The following is a 17,778-nucleotide window of genomic DNA, read 5'->3' as shown; positions in this document are numbered from 1 at the left end:
AAGAGTTCTGGGGACGAGCTATAGCAAAGCAGTTCCGAAGCACCTTCACTGGCGGCAAGAAGGAACTAAGGGTGTGGGGAGCGCGCAGCGCCCCTTATACTGCACCATGGAGGCGCCACTCCACACTCCAGGGATTGCTAGGGGCGCTCCCGTACGGGTACTGCTAGGGGAAAAACTTCCGACACTGGTGCAATGTGGCGAGCACGCACACCTACTGTGGAATACACATGAGCAATCACTCGAACTAATTAAATAATGACCGAGGCAATGCTCTACCAAATTTGGCATCACCTTTCAAAGCTACATTGAGAGCACGTATGTATGTACTGACTTCCAAGTAGCAAGCTTGCAAATTTCTCCAATAGGAACATGTTTAACACAAACAAGAAATGCTGCTACAGCTCTAGTAGACTGAGACCCTACAACAATAGGCACAGGAATTTCTGCTAACTTGTAACATTCAATGATGCATTGTTTAAACCACCTGGAAATAGTCTGATCAGAGTGACCCATATGATTCTTGACAAAATCAATCTAGATGATTTCCTAAAACTCTTAGTTCTATTTAAATAATATGCAAGAACCCTTCGAGAATCTGAAGCAGGTAACACAGATTTCCCTTTATTAGGGCATGGATTTGGGGAAAATACTGGTAAATTTAGTTTTTTTATTAATATGAAATCATTTTTGGTAAAAAATGTGGGATCAGGTCTAAGAACCACCTTAACTTTATGAAAAACTGTAAATGGCTGATCAACCATTAGGACATGCAATTTGCTCACCCTTCTGGCTCATGAATAATGAATATTGTTTTAATAGATAAATAAAAGAATGAATACTCTGCTAAGGGTTCAAAAGGGGATTTCATGTTAGATAACCCCTTCATAAACCTTTTACTTATACTATGCACAAAAAGCAATCTACCATCAACAAAAATATGGTTAAGTTGAGATAGCTGCCAGGTGAACTTTTAAAGAACAACTGGATAACTTCAGATTTTAAGTCCATTACTCCAAATTACAGGGAATGAAAGCTGGACTAGAGAATCCTATTTCCCTGCATCCAGGCAACAAATCTAGACAGTGTTAAAAGTAACACTTTCTAGCAGACACTTTTCTAGAACTGAGCAGTACATTCTGCACTAATGAAGAACAGGGCTGTTCAAGATTAATCAAAGTCCGATAGCCAAATTAAGAGGCTGAGGATCCAGATAACAGAATTGCCCTTGTTGCTGGAACAAGAGATCTGGAGACAGAGGGAGATGCATGCAAACTCTGTCTGCCAGCTGAAGCAAATCAATGCTGGCTTGGTCAAGCTGGATCAATCAGCATAATTCATGCTGTCCTGACCCGACAAATCTTCTTTGCTGCTTTCTGAATTAATGGAAAGGGGCAGGGGAAAGTATACAGAAGGCCCCATTCCCTAATGCAGAAAGACGACGTGTGAGGTGGAATGACTGTCCTTTCCTGCCTTTAAACAGAAGAGAGAACAATTTTGGCTGAACCTTGTAGCAAACTGATCTATGTAGGGGCAACCCCAACTGGAGAAAATGTCTTGCACTATTTGGACCTTTAGGGACCACTTGTGCATCTGAGAACTGTCCCTGCTGAGATTATCTACCAGCACATTGCCCTACCTTGCTAAATACAGGGCCACCAGATAGACCAGTCCCATAATTTGACTGCTTTGGCACATAATTGGAAGAAGTAAGCACCTCCTTGTTTGTTAGATGTAGCACATCACAGTTGCATTGTCAATCACTATACCTGAACAACCTTCCCCTCTATATGAGGAAGGAAATATTTGAGAGTCAAATGAAGGGTTGTTCACTCCAACACATTTATAAGCAAGCTGGTTTTCCGAAAAGTCCAGTATACGCGAATTGTAAGACGACCTAAATGTGCTCCCCATCTGTTTAAAGATCTGAAGTTATGGTGACTACTGGTGAAGGGGGATTGAACAGATCATCTCCGAGAACATTTGATCTGTCCATCCACCTCCTCAACAAATTTAGAACATCTTGAGGCATGGTGACAAAATCTGAAGTCTGTCTAGATTGTGTTTCTAGGCTTGAGATATCCAGTGCTGCATCAACCTCATTCTGGGGTCAGCAAACAGAATTACATAAGTGGTAGTAGCCATGCCATCGAACCAATGAGACCCAGGCAGATCACTTTCTGGGTTTGACAAGTTCATATTTCCAAAACAGACTGCACTATTTTCAGAAAACTGTCCTCTGGGAGAAAAGCTTTCCCTACTACCAAGTCCAATACAGAACCTATTAAAAGAATTCTCTGGGTTAGTCAGAGATTCAATTTTTTGACATTCAGAAGCAAACCCAGATCCAAAAGGAGGGAGTTTATAAAACTGATGTAAAGAAATAGACCCTTGCATGCAGCAGCCTTCAGCAACTAATCATCCAAATATGAGTAAACAAAAATACTATATTTCTTCAGATGTGCTGCTGCCAGAGTAAGGCACTTAGTAAAGATTCTTTGCACAGTGGACAGCTCAAAGGGAAGGACTTATTGGACAGAAATATGAAAATATGCATTCTTTAAATTGAGAGTTGAGAATCAATCCATAATTGCAAGTGAGGGTATAATGGAGGCTGAGTTAACATAAGAAATCAAATATTCTAAATGTATCTATTCAATTTTCTAAAATGGGATGGAAACACCCCCCTTTCTTCTCTACTGGGAAGTACCTGGCACAAAAACCCTGACCCTACAGATGTTTGGGTATCTTCTTGATAGTTCACATCAGGAGCAACTTTTGTACTTCCAAAAGTAGAATAGCCTTGTGAGAAGGTTCCCTGAAAAGGGTAGGAGAAGGGAAATTGAAAGGGGGTAATTTTTCTGAACTGAATGACACAGCCCTTCTCTATAATTTCTAGGACCCACTTGTCCTATGTAATAAGTCTCCATTTGTTGATGAATTGGGATAGCCGGTCTCCAAATAAAGGAAAGGATAGATGCTTGCTAATTGGTCCATGACTCTCAATCCTCACATCAAAACCAATGCCTGGCATTCAATGAAGACAAAGAGGAGGGAGCAGGTTGTTTCATCTTGAGTCTGGATCTTCAGACCTCTTTTTTATGCTGACTCTGGGATGAAGATGTAGCTTGCTGATAGTACTGCTGACAGCTGTGACTTGAGGAAAAATAAGAATGAAGGTAAAACTGTCTGATAGCAGAAAGAAGGCATAGAAGGATTCTTTCTAACATAGGGATAAAGACCCAGTGACTGTGCAGTGGATCTAGTTTCCTTCAATTTTTCCAATAGTTCAGTTGTTTTGTTGCGGAAAAAGACCACCTCTTTCAAAGGGCAGATCTTCCACTTTAATTCTTGTGTTCACAACAAGGGAAGAAGAATGCAGCCAAGCATGCTCCTCAAGGTAACTGTGGATGCTAATGCTCTGGCGGAAGAGTCCAAAGCATCAAACAAAGCCCTTAGACCATGCTTTGCCACATTGTCCTGCTGTGAAAATAGCATTCATGTGCCTTCTTTTATCATCTTGGACAAACACAGCCATCTTTTCTCATGGATAGAACCAATAATGGGTCATCACTGCCTGATAACTAGCCATCCTAATACTGAGAGAAGAGAGAGGAAAAAAAATCTCCCCCAAGTACATCAATCGTCTTTCCCTCTGTGTCAGCGGGAGTGGAGTGGGCTTGGCTGGACCTACGCCTCTTAATTGGGAGCAGCCACCACCAGCAAATTAGGCACAGGATATGTATGGAACTAAGAAAATCCCATCATGGGGTAGCTGATCCTCTTTTCAAAAAAAGTGGACAAAGGTTATGGCAAAAAGCAGGAGTTGTTCAAACAAACAGTCTTAGCAGGCTGTGAAGGACCAACCAGAATTGGTATGACGATCTATTTCTTGAGGTAGCCCCAAGAATGTTGAATACCATATGGGAGGTTTCTTCCACAGACACCAAAAACAGGCTTAATGTGGATACCATCTGATCCATCAGGTCATAGAACTGTAAAATGTGTTCAGAAGGGGAAGAAGCAGAAGCCACACCCACATGTTCATCTGGTGATAAACTGGGGTCAAAGTCAGTATCCATTTGTTCTGGTTCAAAAAGAGGAGCTCTCTCTACATCTTCCTCTTCAGATAGTGTATCAGGCACAACTTTCTGAGCTGCAGACAGTCCCAGTGCAATCGGATCCAGAGATTTCTGAGCTACTGGATCCTTATCAGATGAAACTTTGTCTCCCAATCCATAAGAAGAATGATTCAAAAATTCCTTTGGTGGAACACAATAGGGCTGTGGAGTCCAGGACTGCCAGTCTCTACAACAGGAAACATACCTTTAGAAGGGGCAACAAAGGAGTCGGGGAATCCTGGCTGAGTAAACATGAATTGGGATGAATCAGATCTCTTAATTCTTCCTCTAAATAAGGATCCGATCTTGGATCCACTATGGACTGCACCAGCTACAGCATCAGACCTGGAACGCGAAGAGAAATAAAAGGTGAGAAAAAGATCTTCCTTGATGACTCTGTAGGAGTCTCAGGATGAGGCGGCATAGATGGATTCAGAGGAAAAACTAAATCTCCTCTGCTCTTCTCTTCATGAGAAATGGATACAGATGGCAGAGCAGATGAAGGAAGTCTCTTCCTTATCAACTGCCCCTCAGTCAGATCAGAGAAATATTCAGAGACGGAATGGTGCATATCAGCCACCACAGTAAAAGACCTCTTTGGATCAGAGGATGGTCCCTGAACAGGAGTGGAGGACAGAACCAATCCCATAAACCTGGAGAGTACCAGATCTGGAGAAATACTCAGCTCCACATCTCTAGTCTTCAAAGCTAAACCCAGAACCAACTTGGATTTCAGAGTTGGAACCTCAAAGGCCATGGAATTGGATGGATTCTATAAGTCTGATGTATCGGGTCTGATACTGCTAACAGTGGCTATCTTCTCCCTCACATTCGTCCTTGGAATCACTACAGCTGGAGCCGATAACATGGCTCTACGATCCTTAGCAGGCAGATGCTCTTTTCCCACCAACAGTGCCTTTGAAGCCTTGACAGCTTTAACAGAAGGATCCTGAACCAGAACCAGTGAAGATCAGAATGACCTGAAACCTTTAGGAAGCTTAGTCTTGCTAGAGGAAGCCACAGAAGCAGAAACTGGCCTCAGGACTTTGGATTAAGCAATCGTTCAAAACAAGATTTAGCAGTTAGAACTTCTTTAAGTAGAAGCACTTGCAGTTCATTGTGCCTCTCTGGATGTGAAAGTCCTGAAAATGAATACCCAGAAGTATGGCCTTCGCCCAGGCACGTCAAGCACCTGAAGTGGTCATCTTACACCAGGAAGACAGCTGTGTATGAAGCACATCTCTTAAACCCCTGGCTTCTTCTTTGGTTCCACTATTACACAGAAGCAAGCCTACCAACTATACTAAACTGCCTACACTTATTACTATACTTAAACTAAAATGATACACTAACAACTAAAAGCTACCAAAAGCACTATCAATAAAGAAAATCCCCAGATCCAAACAGACTGAAGCAGTTCACTTCTGTCTGGTGCAGAGGTTGGAAGGAACTGAGGTGAAAGAGCAGGGATCAGCAACCTTTGACATGTGGCCCGTCAGGGTAAGCACCCTGGTGGGCCGGGCCGGTTTGTTTACCTGCCGCGTCCGCAGGTTCTGCCGATTGCGGCTCCCACTGGCCACGGTTCGCCACGCCAGGCCAATGGGGGCTGCGGGAAGCGGGATGTGTTACAGGGTCCCCTTGTATAGCCTCGTCCTCAGAATGTTCAGAAAGGCTGAGGGGAGCAGAAAGGATGGGGCGCACATGCACTTTAATGGGCACTGCTTGGAGAAGGTTCTACCATTTGGCGAGTGAATATGCAGAGCCACATGAAGAAGAACTCTTTATTACAACCTTATTAGGAACCCCAGCTGTGTCAGTCAACATCTGTATTGAACTGCTGAATACCACACACATAGGGGAGCCAAAGTTTTCACAGTTGGAAGCTTCTGTGACAGCACACAAGTTAACAACGAAGTCTGTGTCTCAGAAGGAACTCATCTTTGCATGTCTATAGGCACATCTTAGTTTCAGACCAGCTGTCCACACAGCAGAAGGTTGAAACATTTGTTTATTTTGGAGTTCTAAGACACAGCTTGAGCAACTGTTGTTTTGGTTATTCCATTTTAGACCATTTAATACCTCTTATGGTCAGACAGAATGTCTATGGCCCCAATCCTAAAAACACTTAGGTATGTTTGTAACTTTACTCATATGATGAGTAATGTATGTGTGTATACAGGATAGAGACCTATATATGTAATTAGCTCATTAAAAGAATATACAAAAGTAGACTACAGCAGAATATCTGAATGGACTAGGTGCTTTATTGCAGTACATTTGCTTTTAAGAAATTATATTACTTGTATTTCAGAGAAAAACTACAGCATATCAATTTTATTTCCATTTGTTCAATAATTTTAAAACCGTTACTTAGGTTGCGTCTTTGTGACAATCATGGATTCCATAATATTCATATTTTAAAAAAATATTTACAAGACTTTTTGAAATGGCGGTATGAAAACAAAGGACCAGAACATAGTTTTTTATTGAGTTCATATTTTTAATGTCTCCTTCACCACAGTTATAAACATTCATTTTTAAAGAGAGTTGGGAGAGCCAGGTTGGGATTACAAATTTAGTTTGGATTAGTTCAATTGGTCCAGGATCTGTTGAGAAGTACAGTATATTCCAGAAAATGGCTCTGATTTCTGATATTTTTACCATGACTCACCTGAAAGTTTACCTTGAACTTCCAACACTAAGCACTGCACAATTGGCTAAGTATATTACACATGTGAGGGAGGGGGATTACCGTCATATGGATTAGACTACACAAATGTGTAGCATAACTCTTCCTATCTGACCTTAGTCCTTTTCACTAGGACTACCCTATAACTTGTCCTGAAATATGGCATGACAAAAAACGTTGCTGTTGTCTACTGACTTCAGACAGTGTACCTTTATCAGTTATTTATATATTTAACAAAACACCCACACAAATTCCGCTTCTGGAAAAAGTATTTAAAATGGTGTATTTTCTCTTTAAATGTTTTGTTATTGACAATCACTTGTTACTGTGTATAAATTGTGAAATATGCAGGAATATAAAAATTTACATTATTTCAATTACATTTTCACTACAAATGTCTTAACAGTGGCAATTTGTTTGAAAAATAACATTTAGCTCTGGCAGTCTAGTAATCCAATAAAAGAAAAAAAGACTAGAAATATATGTCATAATACTTTCTTGCTGGTTAAAACAAAAAAACCGTGTAAATATTCAACATTCTGGTTAAACACTAAAGGTCTTGATTGTTAAATCAATATGAAAACGTTAAAAAAATGTGAAATTTGCAAAATCAATTACTCACAAATTAGGAAATGCCAGAATTAAGATTACTAATGGCAACCTGAATTCTGACACCTTGTTCAAATACATTGTGACCTTTTAATTATATGACCACATATTATGTTTTCCTGCATAAGTCATCAACAGTTTTTGAAACCAGGACCTTCAGATATATAGCACAGATCTCTACAACTTAAGCTAAAAGAGTAATTGACAGCAGAAATAGACATCCTGTATATGGCCAGATCATAGAGGGGAACCTGACAATTTACCAGTAGTTCACACAGCTATTTGCTAGACAGCAACAGAATGTTGGGATTCAAGATTCCTAGGTTTAATTCTGGGCTGTGGGTGGGACATGCGGTCTAATGACTAGAGTAGTGGTTACAAACAGGACAAAGATTTGGCATTTTTACTTTGAAAGGAAGTGTGTTTAAGTGAACAATATTTGGGTCTGTCAGCTTAGAGATCTGGTTTCTCTTTCCACAATTACCAGAAGTGATTTTGTGCAACATCTCATTTACCACCCCCATCTGTAAAATCAAATGAGTGGAGGAAGTTATACTTGTCTATCTTTCCCCTTCCCTACTAAAACAGGGGTATCAAGAGTTTTGTACATTTTGCAACCCGAACACCAGTGAGTAGCATAGGTAAGACAAGAACTTGTGGCCACTTGAATCCCAGCCCAGTGTACTTCCTTTAGGCTAAAGGGCATTTTTTATAGGTGAGGAGTTTGTCTCTTTCTCTCTCCGGACTTTGCCAGTCCTGTTGTGGGTGCGGAACAGTTGTTTCCATTTAGGGACTGCCCCCAGTGAAAATGGAGATGAGTGGAGTATCCATTGTACCAAGTACCCCTGTACCATAGGGTACTCACCAATTTCCCTCCTGAAGAGGAGGATTGTGTCTGGGCTGATACTTCTGCACAAAGCGTTTGTGCAAAAGTGGCAAGTGCAGCATGAAACCAATGAACTTCTACTCAGTTTTACTCTGCTGCTCTTGGTAAGCCACACAGAGACCATTGTGCAGTATTGTGTACAATCTGCTAATATTAGGCTGAGGAGGAGAGAAAGATTAATTTCAGCTCCACCCATAGCTGAGAGAAAAGGGGGGAGAGAGAGAGAGAAATCTCCCTGAGAAAAGTAAATCAACTCCAAAGCCACCACCTTTCCACAAGTCAATTAGTCAAAGATAATGATAAAAAATAGTTAATTTATTCTGGGTCTGAATACCACTCGCTATTTATAACCTCAAATACCAAAAAAAAGAGAAATGGGAAATTTTAATCAATAGTCTTCAGATTTTTCAATGCAGTCTTACTTCTCTACATAACAATTTAAGCAAACACATTATTTTAATGTGTCATATGTTTAAAAGAGTATAACAGTTATAGCTGATAAAGCATGTTTGACATTTTTACAGATTAATGGGTTGCTTCTTTACAAGTTATCTGGAATAATGGCAAACTTATCATAAAGATGTTAGGAAAAAAGGACAGTTTATTAAAGACTTTTTTTTTAAATGATTGGTAATAAAAGTCCCTTAATACTCTTTAGGACACCTAAAAACATGCATAACTTTAACAAATACTCCTATTGCTTCTTCATTTCTACCAGAATGTAGTCCATTAACCACCTTGTGTGTTTTGTGAAAGGTAAATATTAACCTGCTGAAGAAAATATAATTTAAGTACAGAACAATTTGTGGGAAGTGGTTCCCCCAACTTTTATCACGCTTCATACAATCATGACTTGTAGTTTTGCGGTGTGTTTGTTTTATTATATCTTAGAGTAGAAATCAAACTTTTAGGAGAAAAAGTCACAAAAGGCAAACATGCTTTGCTAATGAACTGTTTAAATCAGAATTGCCATTAAAATGATGGGCTTGTCCACAAGGTGCAGTAATGTGCACCTGAGGGGTATGAATTCTTAAGTGAACCAACATGTTGCACGCTAACTGGCTCATGTAGACCCTGCTGGCAGGCACTCAACGTTCCCTAATGTGTAGTGGTCAATATTAAACATCAAATGATCCCAGACAAAAACAAAGACCATCACTTACTTGTTTTCATTCATATATGAAAAAAGATAATCACATTTTCATCAGGTCAGGGCATATGATCTCACAGCTAACCCTATCATTACCTTTTCTTACAAACCAAATTTACTTGAATATGTTTTTTTAAAAGTAAAATTATGACAACCATGTTAGGGAGCTCTCCAAAGCCACTAGTTGTAAATCTAGCTGTAGACATAACTATAAAAATATGTAGAACTAAGGCTAATATTATGCAAATTACAAAAATTGTTTCAACCTCTGATTTTCTGGAAAGCCCAAATCAGGGTTTGCTTTTTTTTTTTTTGGCTACAAAAGTAATTACAATATTTCCCTTTTTATTTTAATATTTATAAACTTATGTAGCCAAGCTTATGATCAAAGAACTACTTTGTTATCTGAATACATTGGAGCTTGTTTTCTGAAAATGTATTCATTCAAATTAAAGCTAAAATGTCTATTGCTTGACATCTTTCAGGTCTTGATGCTTCAAGAAAGGAGACAAGTTGTACAATGTAGTGTAATTCCAAATAAATAAGAATTTTTGTGATAATTAAAATTTAACATAAGAAAATCTCTGCTGTAGATACTGGCCACACTGAGAAGTCTCAGTTGCATTTGTGTCATAAAGTAAAAATTTGTGCTCTTCCATGATATGTTGCTTGATATAAAGTAAGGTCTTAAAACTGGATTCTGATTAATTATTAACTTTCTTTCTATTTATCCAATTATTAGTCTTCTGAAAGCCATCACATTCATCTTAAAATGGAGAGATCTACATGGACTTTGGGTGTGCTATTATTCCTACTACTGTCTATAGGACACTGCACAGAAAAGTCTAAACTCAATAAAATGTCCCCGGAGAGGCACCCTCGTTCAACAGATGGTGGAGAGGAAGGAAAAAAATGTGGTTATACGTTCTTGGTTCCTGAACAAAAAATAACAGGGCCAATTTGTGTAAACACCAAAGGAGTAGGAGCAGATAACAGAAAAGATGAAATCACAAGGATGGACATAGAGAACCTCAAAGAAGTATTGTCCAAGCAGAAGCGGGAGATTGATATCTTGCAGCTAGTGGTGGATGTGGATGGAAATATTGTGAATGAGGTAAAACTGCTGAGAAAAGAAAGTCGTAACATGAATTCCAGAGTCACTCAGCTCTACATGCAGCTCTTGCATGAGATAATCCGAAAGCGTGATAATTCACTTGAGCTTTCCCAACTGGAAAACAAAATCCTCAATGTTACAACAGAAATGTTGAAGATGGCAACACGATACCGGGAGCTTGAAATAAAATATGCAGCATTAACTGATCTTGTAAATAATCAGTCTGTGATTATCTCTTTATTGGAAGAGCAGTGCTTGCAGATACTGTCACGACAGGACACCGACGGATCTCCACCTCTTGTTCAGGTGGTGCCACAGCACATTCCTAACAGCCAGCACTATACTCCCAGCCTTTTGGGAGGTAACGAGATACAGAGGGACCCAAGTTATCCTAGAGACAGAGACATAAGGCCACCACCTGATCCAGCTACTTCTCCTACAAAAAGTCCTTTCAGGATACCACCGCTAACTTTAATCAATGAAGGTGAGTTGATTAATATTATGTCCAAAATAAAGAGAATGTCATGTAAACAAATAGGCAACCTTCTTACAATGCTTACTTATAACTAGAGTGGAATGAATAATTCAAAATGAATAATTTATTCAGCAAATTCAACCTCTTCTGATGATAAATAGGTTGACAGCAGTTGTAGATTCTCAAATGTATTTGTCAAATAATTTCTATGACTAATTCTTGACCTATAGATAACATATGAGAACTTTGCTGCAAGTATTTAATATTTGAAATTCAAGCTGTGTAGGTAAGTCTCACTGGTTACAGGGTTGTAGAGAACTACTTTTACTTCCAGACTGGATGAGCATAAGTTGGAAACAAAATTTGATTTCTGCAAACATTGTTTGATACTTACTTATTGCTTTTCTAGAACATTATTGTCCCACAAGTTGCATTAGAATTTTGTGAACAGCAAAGAAAAGAGAAACTCCCTGGAAGTAAATGCAGCTAGCAATGTTTGCTGTACTCACCAGTTCTACTTACACTCACTATGCATTATTGCACTGTTGTGTTTCCAACCTCAATGAATTCTCAACACTCGGCAGATTCTGACTTTATGATAGCAGGACAATTTAATGTCACAATGATCCTCTAAACAACTTTGTAGTCTTTAGGCTGAGAATTTCAAAGGAACCTAGGATAGTAAGACGACCAACTCCCACAAAAATTGAAGTTAGATGCCTAACTCATTTAGGCTCTTTTAAAAATCCCAACCATAGATATTTAAAATGAAAAACAACATTTTTTCCAGGAGAGAAAGATAATATTGCATTTGTTTTCTTTATTAAAATATCATGAGAACACATTTAGGAGATTCACTGAATGTTTTCAGTTCACTGTCCTACTTCACCCAATTATATAGATTCACAAAGTATTAAAAATACCAGTGACAATGAAAGAAAAATGCATTTAATCTGGGGGTTACTGGAACTCCAGCAGGATTCCTAGACACGTTATTAATAGGGGTGGATTTGATTTAAATCATGAGTCAGGAAGACTCTATTTAATCATGGATTTCTACATAAAGTGCATTCTTGTTAGTTCATAATTCTTAATTCATATTCTTCACAACTCCGAGACAGATGTAGGTTTCATTTTTAGAAGGTACACACTATACATTTTTAAACCGTGATTTATTTTGAAAACTTTTCAGATTAGTTTTACAGCTATATCAGAAAATGAATGATTATTTGGTTATTTCATTTACCAAAAATAACTGAAGCAGATATTTATGAAGTCATTGGGAGATGAACTATTTCCAATTCAACAGGCTAATCATTAATATTTGGAGGATTTTCTTGCCAAGCTGTATTAGTAGGAAAACATCACCAGACATTTAATTTGTTTTATTTAACTAAAACAACAATAACGTTAAGTATTTTGGATTTTTTTCTTCAACAGCAAATATATAATATTTTAACAAAACAAGCATATGTCCCTCGCTTCTCACATTTATCTCCAGACTTCTTCTCCTTGTCCAGATCTATTCTGTCCCTCAACAATCTTCTATTCATTGAACTTTTTGAAATGTTGCACTTTTATAGAGAGGTGAGGGATTGACTCTGTGTACACAAATTTGCAGAGGGACAATAGAATTGAGGTCTTATTTCTCACCTCTACATATTATTTATTTAATTTTGTTTTTGCTGTTAACAAGCATATTACCTCTGGAGAGACAAATCCACAGTTTGAGAACTGCAAAACTAAGCATCTCTGATGGTTTCTTCTAGACTGAGCACTGAGTCCCATTGGGTAGATAGAAAGATTAACCTAAATCTATACAGAAGCCTGTGGAACCCCAGAAGATTGGATCCCTAATTCATGAACTATTGGAACTCATTTACAAATCTTTTCTTAAACATTACATGAATATATTGTCTCATACTATAGAATTAGAATTTATAATCCCTACTCCATGATGAGATACCTTTGAGCTATAATGTATCTTATTTAAAACTATCTTTAACTATTTATCCTCAAAAATCCGATTTAAATTAAAAAATAATTGATTTTATGCACCCTGGTTATTAAAAATACTTCACAGAATTATTTCCAACTGCATCACAAACGGTCATAATTTATTCTGCTCAATCCTGAAAGTTTGGATTATCTTTTTTTTTAGTCCATGCTTTCCAAGTAACCATCTTTTTTCTTGCCTTTTATGAGCTTACATAGCATAATGTTCTGCACTGGGTTTTAGACTCAGCTGGACATTCAGCAGTGTTCCTGAGGGTGAAAACACATTTATCATGGTTATTCTGCATACACTACAACCAACCTGCTGTTGATAAAAAGAGGGACTATTTAGGGATCTGGGGAAAAGTTAGCCCAGAGTACAACTGAAATGCCAGATGTCATGAGAACTTAATCACCTGTAAGTGGCAGAAAGGAAACACAGCTAATATTAAAAAAAAGCTATGTTAATGTCTAGTCAGACAGCAACAGCAGAATTCTCTTTAAAAAAACAACCTTCAAACAAAACTACATCATGATTTATTGTTTCCCCAGATACCCATTCCCTCAGTTTTATAATTATAAACAGATAGGTATGTACATATGAGGAAAAGCAACAGCACAAACAAATGTTATCTGTAAAACGTTTATCAAAAAGTCTCCTCTTTCCTCTACACATTTCTGGAAACTAAGTTAAAGGAATCTCAGTCAACTTATTCTAACATTAATGGGTTCATTTGCTGTGTGTTTTCTTTCAGTACTGAGGTCCGGAAATTTTAAGAATGTGCATTTTGTACAGAGGTGGGAGAAAATGGATTGAGTAGTTCCAAAGCTGGTAAAATGTAGATCATGAAAAGTTAAAATAAAAACCAGTATACAATAAATTACAAAGCTATTCCTAGTCCTCTCTGTTTCCTGTAATTAAGGTACCGTGTGATAAAGCAGTGCGAAAGAGAAAAGGGCTGTAAAATAATAGGAAAAGTGAAAAACAGCAAGGGGGGGTGATAGTTTAGAAGATTATGCAGAAAATTTACAAACTGAGACTGCCAAATAAGACGAACAAAACCCAATAAGGCTGTCCTCATCAGATAAATGTTATTAAAATGAAGAAAAGATTATACATATGAAAGGTAAAACTGTCTTCTGGATATGTTATAGCATATTTTTTTCTCATTATATTTGAAACAACTGTTCTTCTCAAGTACTAATGAATCACTAAGCTACAACTGCAGAAAACAGTTTACACAAAACATGTATTAGTATCTTTAATTGTGGGTCGGAAAGAAAATACATAGCACATTGGGAAAACTATTTTTTTACACTGAGGTGAAAATATTAGAGAAATGAACCCCACAGAAGACAAGTTCCTAGAGGGGAAAAAAGTGTTTTCTATACAAATGCAAGATGCATATGTAAATGCAAAATTATGAACTCATAAATTAATTACATAAACCTCAGTTGTATATTCAATTCCTAACACAAAAATAAGAAGCGATTTAAGCTTCATTGAAGAATCCTAACTCAATGGGAACAGGTCAGGCACTCAGGTGCCAATTAAGCAATATGCTTAATCTTTAATTTTAAACTTCAGTGCAGCCACTTTCATTCTTAAAATGGGCACATGCTTAAGTAACTTTCTGAATCTGAACCTTAGTGAATAAGTTGGGCTACACAGCATGTAAGGAAATCATGCAACAGTTAATTTTAAATAACTTACTAAAGGGAAGAGGAAAGCTGCATGCAGGACAATTAATTTAAAATAAAAAAAACTGTTCTGACCGGCAATTAAACTGTTTATATTTGCAACTACTTTATCAAAACAAATTCATACATTTGGTCCCAGTTCATAACTTGGTCTGGGTATGAGGATCCTTATGTCTGTGCAAAACAAACTTATTTTAAGTACTTACGTTCTCTTATTTCCTTATCTTAAGTACTTAGTTTAATTTCTACAGAGAAAATATTTTTTCAAGTTATTGTTGGTTGAAAGTAATTAAAACCTACCACACGTGTGTAAACTACAATCTTCAACTGCTCATAACCAATTTTCAGTGGAATGTCAAAAGCATCTTTCCTCCTCAAGAACAGTCTCTGCCCAATTTCAACTGTCTACTCCCGAGTTTTGGAGTCAGTGCGGTTTTAATAAAAGCCTCAAAACACTGAGTTTCATAGATTCTAAGGCCAGAAGGGATATGGCGATCATCTAGCCTGACCTCCTGTATAGCACAGGCCATAGAACTCTCCCAAAATAATTCCTAGAGCATATCTTTTAGACAAACACCCACTCTTGATTTAAAAATTGTAAGTACTGGAGAATCCATTATGACCCTTGGCAAATTAATCATTGGAACAATTACTCTCACTGTTAAAAGTTTATGCCTTATTTCCAGTTGTTTTTTTTTAAAGTATGAAGTGTTTTTCCCTATTGTTCTCCTACTCAAAAATGGTTGAATCATTTTTGCTCAAACGCCACACTCCCCCAAAACAAAAAACAACCAACTAACCAAAAAGCTCAACTTCAGTTACAGACCAGACTTGGAAAATAACAGCCGGAAAAGTGAAAAATTGAGAAAGTTATGAGCAAATCATAAAAGTATTTAGTATGGAAATGTATAGGCACATTTAACTATAGTTGTCATTATTCACACAAGGGATAATACCTCATCTGTACTTCAGTGTTTCATACAAGACAAGTGAACATTAAGGGCCTCTCACACATCTTTCTTCTATAATCATATTTTTTAGTTAGTTAGTTTTTATTTCTTTGATTTTTGGATTCTCCTTTAATGTCTCTAAAATACTTATTAAAGAAATGCAAGTAAAAATTGCAATCGCTCAGCAATAACAAAGTCTCTGGACAATCCACATTAGGGCATCAGCCATCTGTTCCACTCAAATCGAGCATCAGTTGTTTTTTTTTAAAGTTATATTCCATCCTAAGAAAACAGTAATATCCCATCATCATTTTCCTTTTTCACCACCTAACATATGTCAAAATGTCATGCACTAGAGATCAACCATCAGATTTGCTAAATCATCATATACATAGAATGCAATTTTGGTATTGTAATAGTAAAAATTTAGGACATGATCTCAAAAAGTGCAAATTACCAACAGCACCCAAGCAAACAAATAAGATATGGGTCCTATGCTCTTAAGATCTTAAAATTTGAATGCATATGTTGTAAGTGCTAAAAGACTAGGTGTCGTTTTGTGAAATAGATCTGCTCTCCTTTGTTCTCACATATTTAACAAAATTCCAAAGCTATGGTCTCTGTTCATGTTAATATTTCATTCTTAAAAACCAAAAGCTGTTAAAGAAATTGTATGGTAAGCTTTCAAGAGGAAATAGTAAACCTTTCTTTCTGGCTATGACATCAACGATAATAAGAATAGCTAATTAGAACTTAGTTAATTTTGTTGATGTGAAAACCACTCTGATTTCTGTATTTGGGTGACAGTAAGTAGTATTAAAACTTGGTTTTTCAGTAAACAGCTATGACTATGAGACACAAGGGGCCATACCATGTTCTCAGTTACACCAGCATCTAACTTTAGTAACTGGACAGAATTTGGTGGAGAGAGAAAAATCTGTCGAAGAAGGAAGATACAATTTATGTTCAGGTACTATCATTATCCCAACTAGACTTCTCATAAGGATGACCATACAGATGAAGTCCTAATAGGGACACTGTATATTTGATACGTTATTCCTTTCATTAGCATAAAAACAACACCTCTTTACTTCAACACAGCGCAAACTATTTTATCAAGTCACAAATCTCAGTATTTCCAATGAACAACTACAGAAAAATGGATCATAGTTCCTATGCCATGATATATCAAAGGATTTATCTGTCCCTAGAAAGTGATGTAAGATAATTAATCAAAACTAAAGGATTTGTTGGATTTATTCACTCCTTCATTCTAGAACATAACTTTGAAACCTCTTCTACCACTTCAACAGTTTACATCAGCAGTGTCTACAATTTTAAGGATCAAAATTTAAACAAATTGCATCCTGGGAGACTAATGCCAGCTGAATTTTAGCAATGATCAAAAACTACTATGTAAACAGATGATTGCGACCTTCCATTACTTAGCAGTGAATCAAAACAGCAGTACCATCTGCTTTGCTCTCTAATGGTCCTGGAAATAAGAGTCCTAGATTCCTTTCCCCTGCACAGAACATAGTATTACAGCCATAGTAGTAGATCTGTTCAACTGTTCTCAATATTTCAATCTACATTATAAAGTTTTGCTATTTTTCTGCTTTCTCATCTTTTATAATCAAGAAGTTGTTTTAGAACAACATTTATTATGGAGCCACACTATTTTTTTAATACAGCATCAAATTGTGCTAGGCACTTTACAGAAAGCTCCCCATTCCACTAGCTTGATAGTACACCAACACAATTTATAGAAATCATGACTCAATTCCTGTAGCACTTCTTGTAGCTGTTACTGCCATCAACATTTGCCAAAGTGCTCAGTCAGAATTGCCACCTACGTTCCAGTGGCGTTTCTAAGCACTCTGAGCTGTTACCAGGTTATTATTCTTTTCCTTAAGTCATGACTTAAGATAGTTACAAGTATAACTGGGTAAGCTTTTAATAACCAGGACTCCTAAACTGCATGACTCTGGAGAATTATAGGCCACAATGACTTGCTAATAAAGAATGAAATCTCAGAGACCTTTAATAAATAAGTCATGGTTCTATTTGCCCAGAACTTCAAGCTGCATG

The 17,778-nt window shown here is 37.3% G+C and overlaps 2 protein-coding genes across 6 annotated transcripts in view; one reads left to right on the top strand and one right to left on the bottom strand.

Moving 5' to 3' along the window:
• Window positions 1-17,778, bottom strand: part of RALGPS2 (Ral GEF with PH domain and SH3 binding motif 2) — a 297,768-nt gene that overhangs the window by 109,174 nt on the left and 170,816 nt on the right. The window lies entirely within an intron of this gene.
• Window positions 1-17,778, top strand: part of ANGPTL1 (angiopoietin like 1) — a 40,512-nt gene that overhangs the window by 12,608 nt on the left and 10,126 nt on the right. The window contains exon 2 of the mRNA XM_034778259.1: window positions 10,195-11,050. Within this exon, the coding sequence (XP_034634150.1) occupies window positions 10,225-11,050 (826 nt within the window). The 5' untranslated portion in view covers window positions 10,195-10,224. The remainder of the gene's footprint in view (window positions 1-10,194; window positions 11,051-17,778) is intronic.

Source organism: Trachemys scripta, chromosome 8, assembly GCF_013100865.1.
Source record: "Trachemys scripta elegans isolate TJP31775 chromosome 8, CAS_Tse_1.0, whole genome shotgun sequence".
NCBI classification, from domain to species: domain Eukaryota; kingdom Metazoa; phylum Chordata; order Testudines; family Emydidae; genus Trachemys; species Trachemys scripta.
The sequence above is the reverse complement of the archived record's forward strand: the minus strand, read 5'-3'. Positions and strand labels throughout refer to the sequence as shown.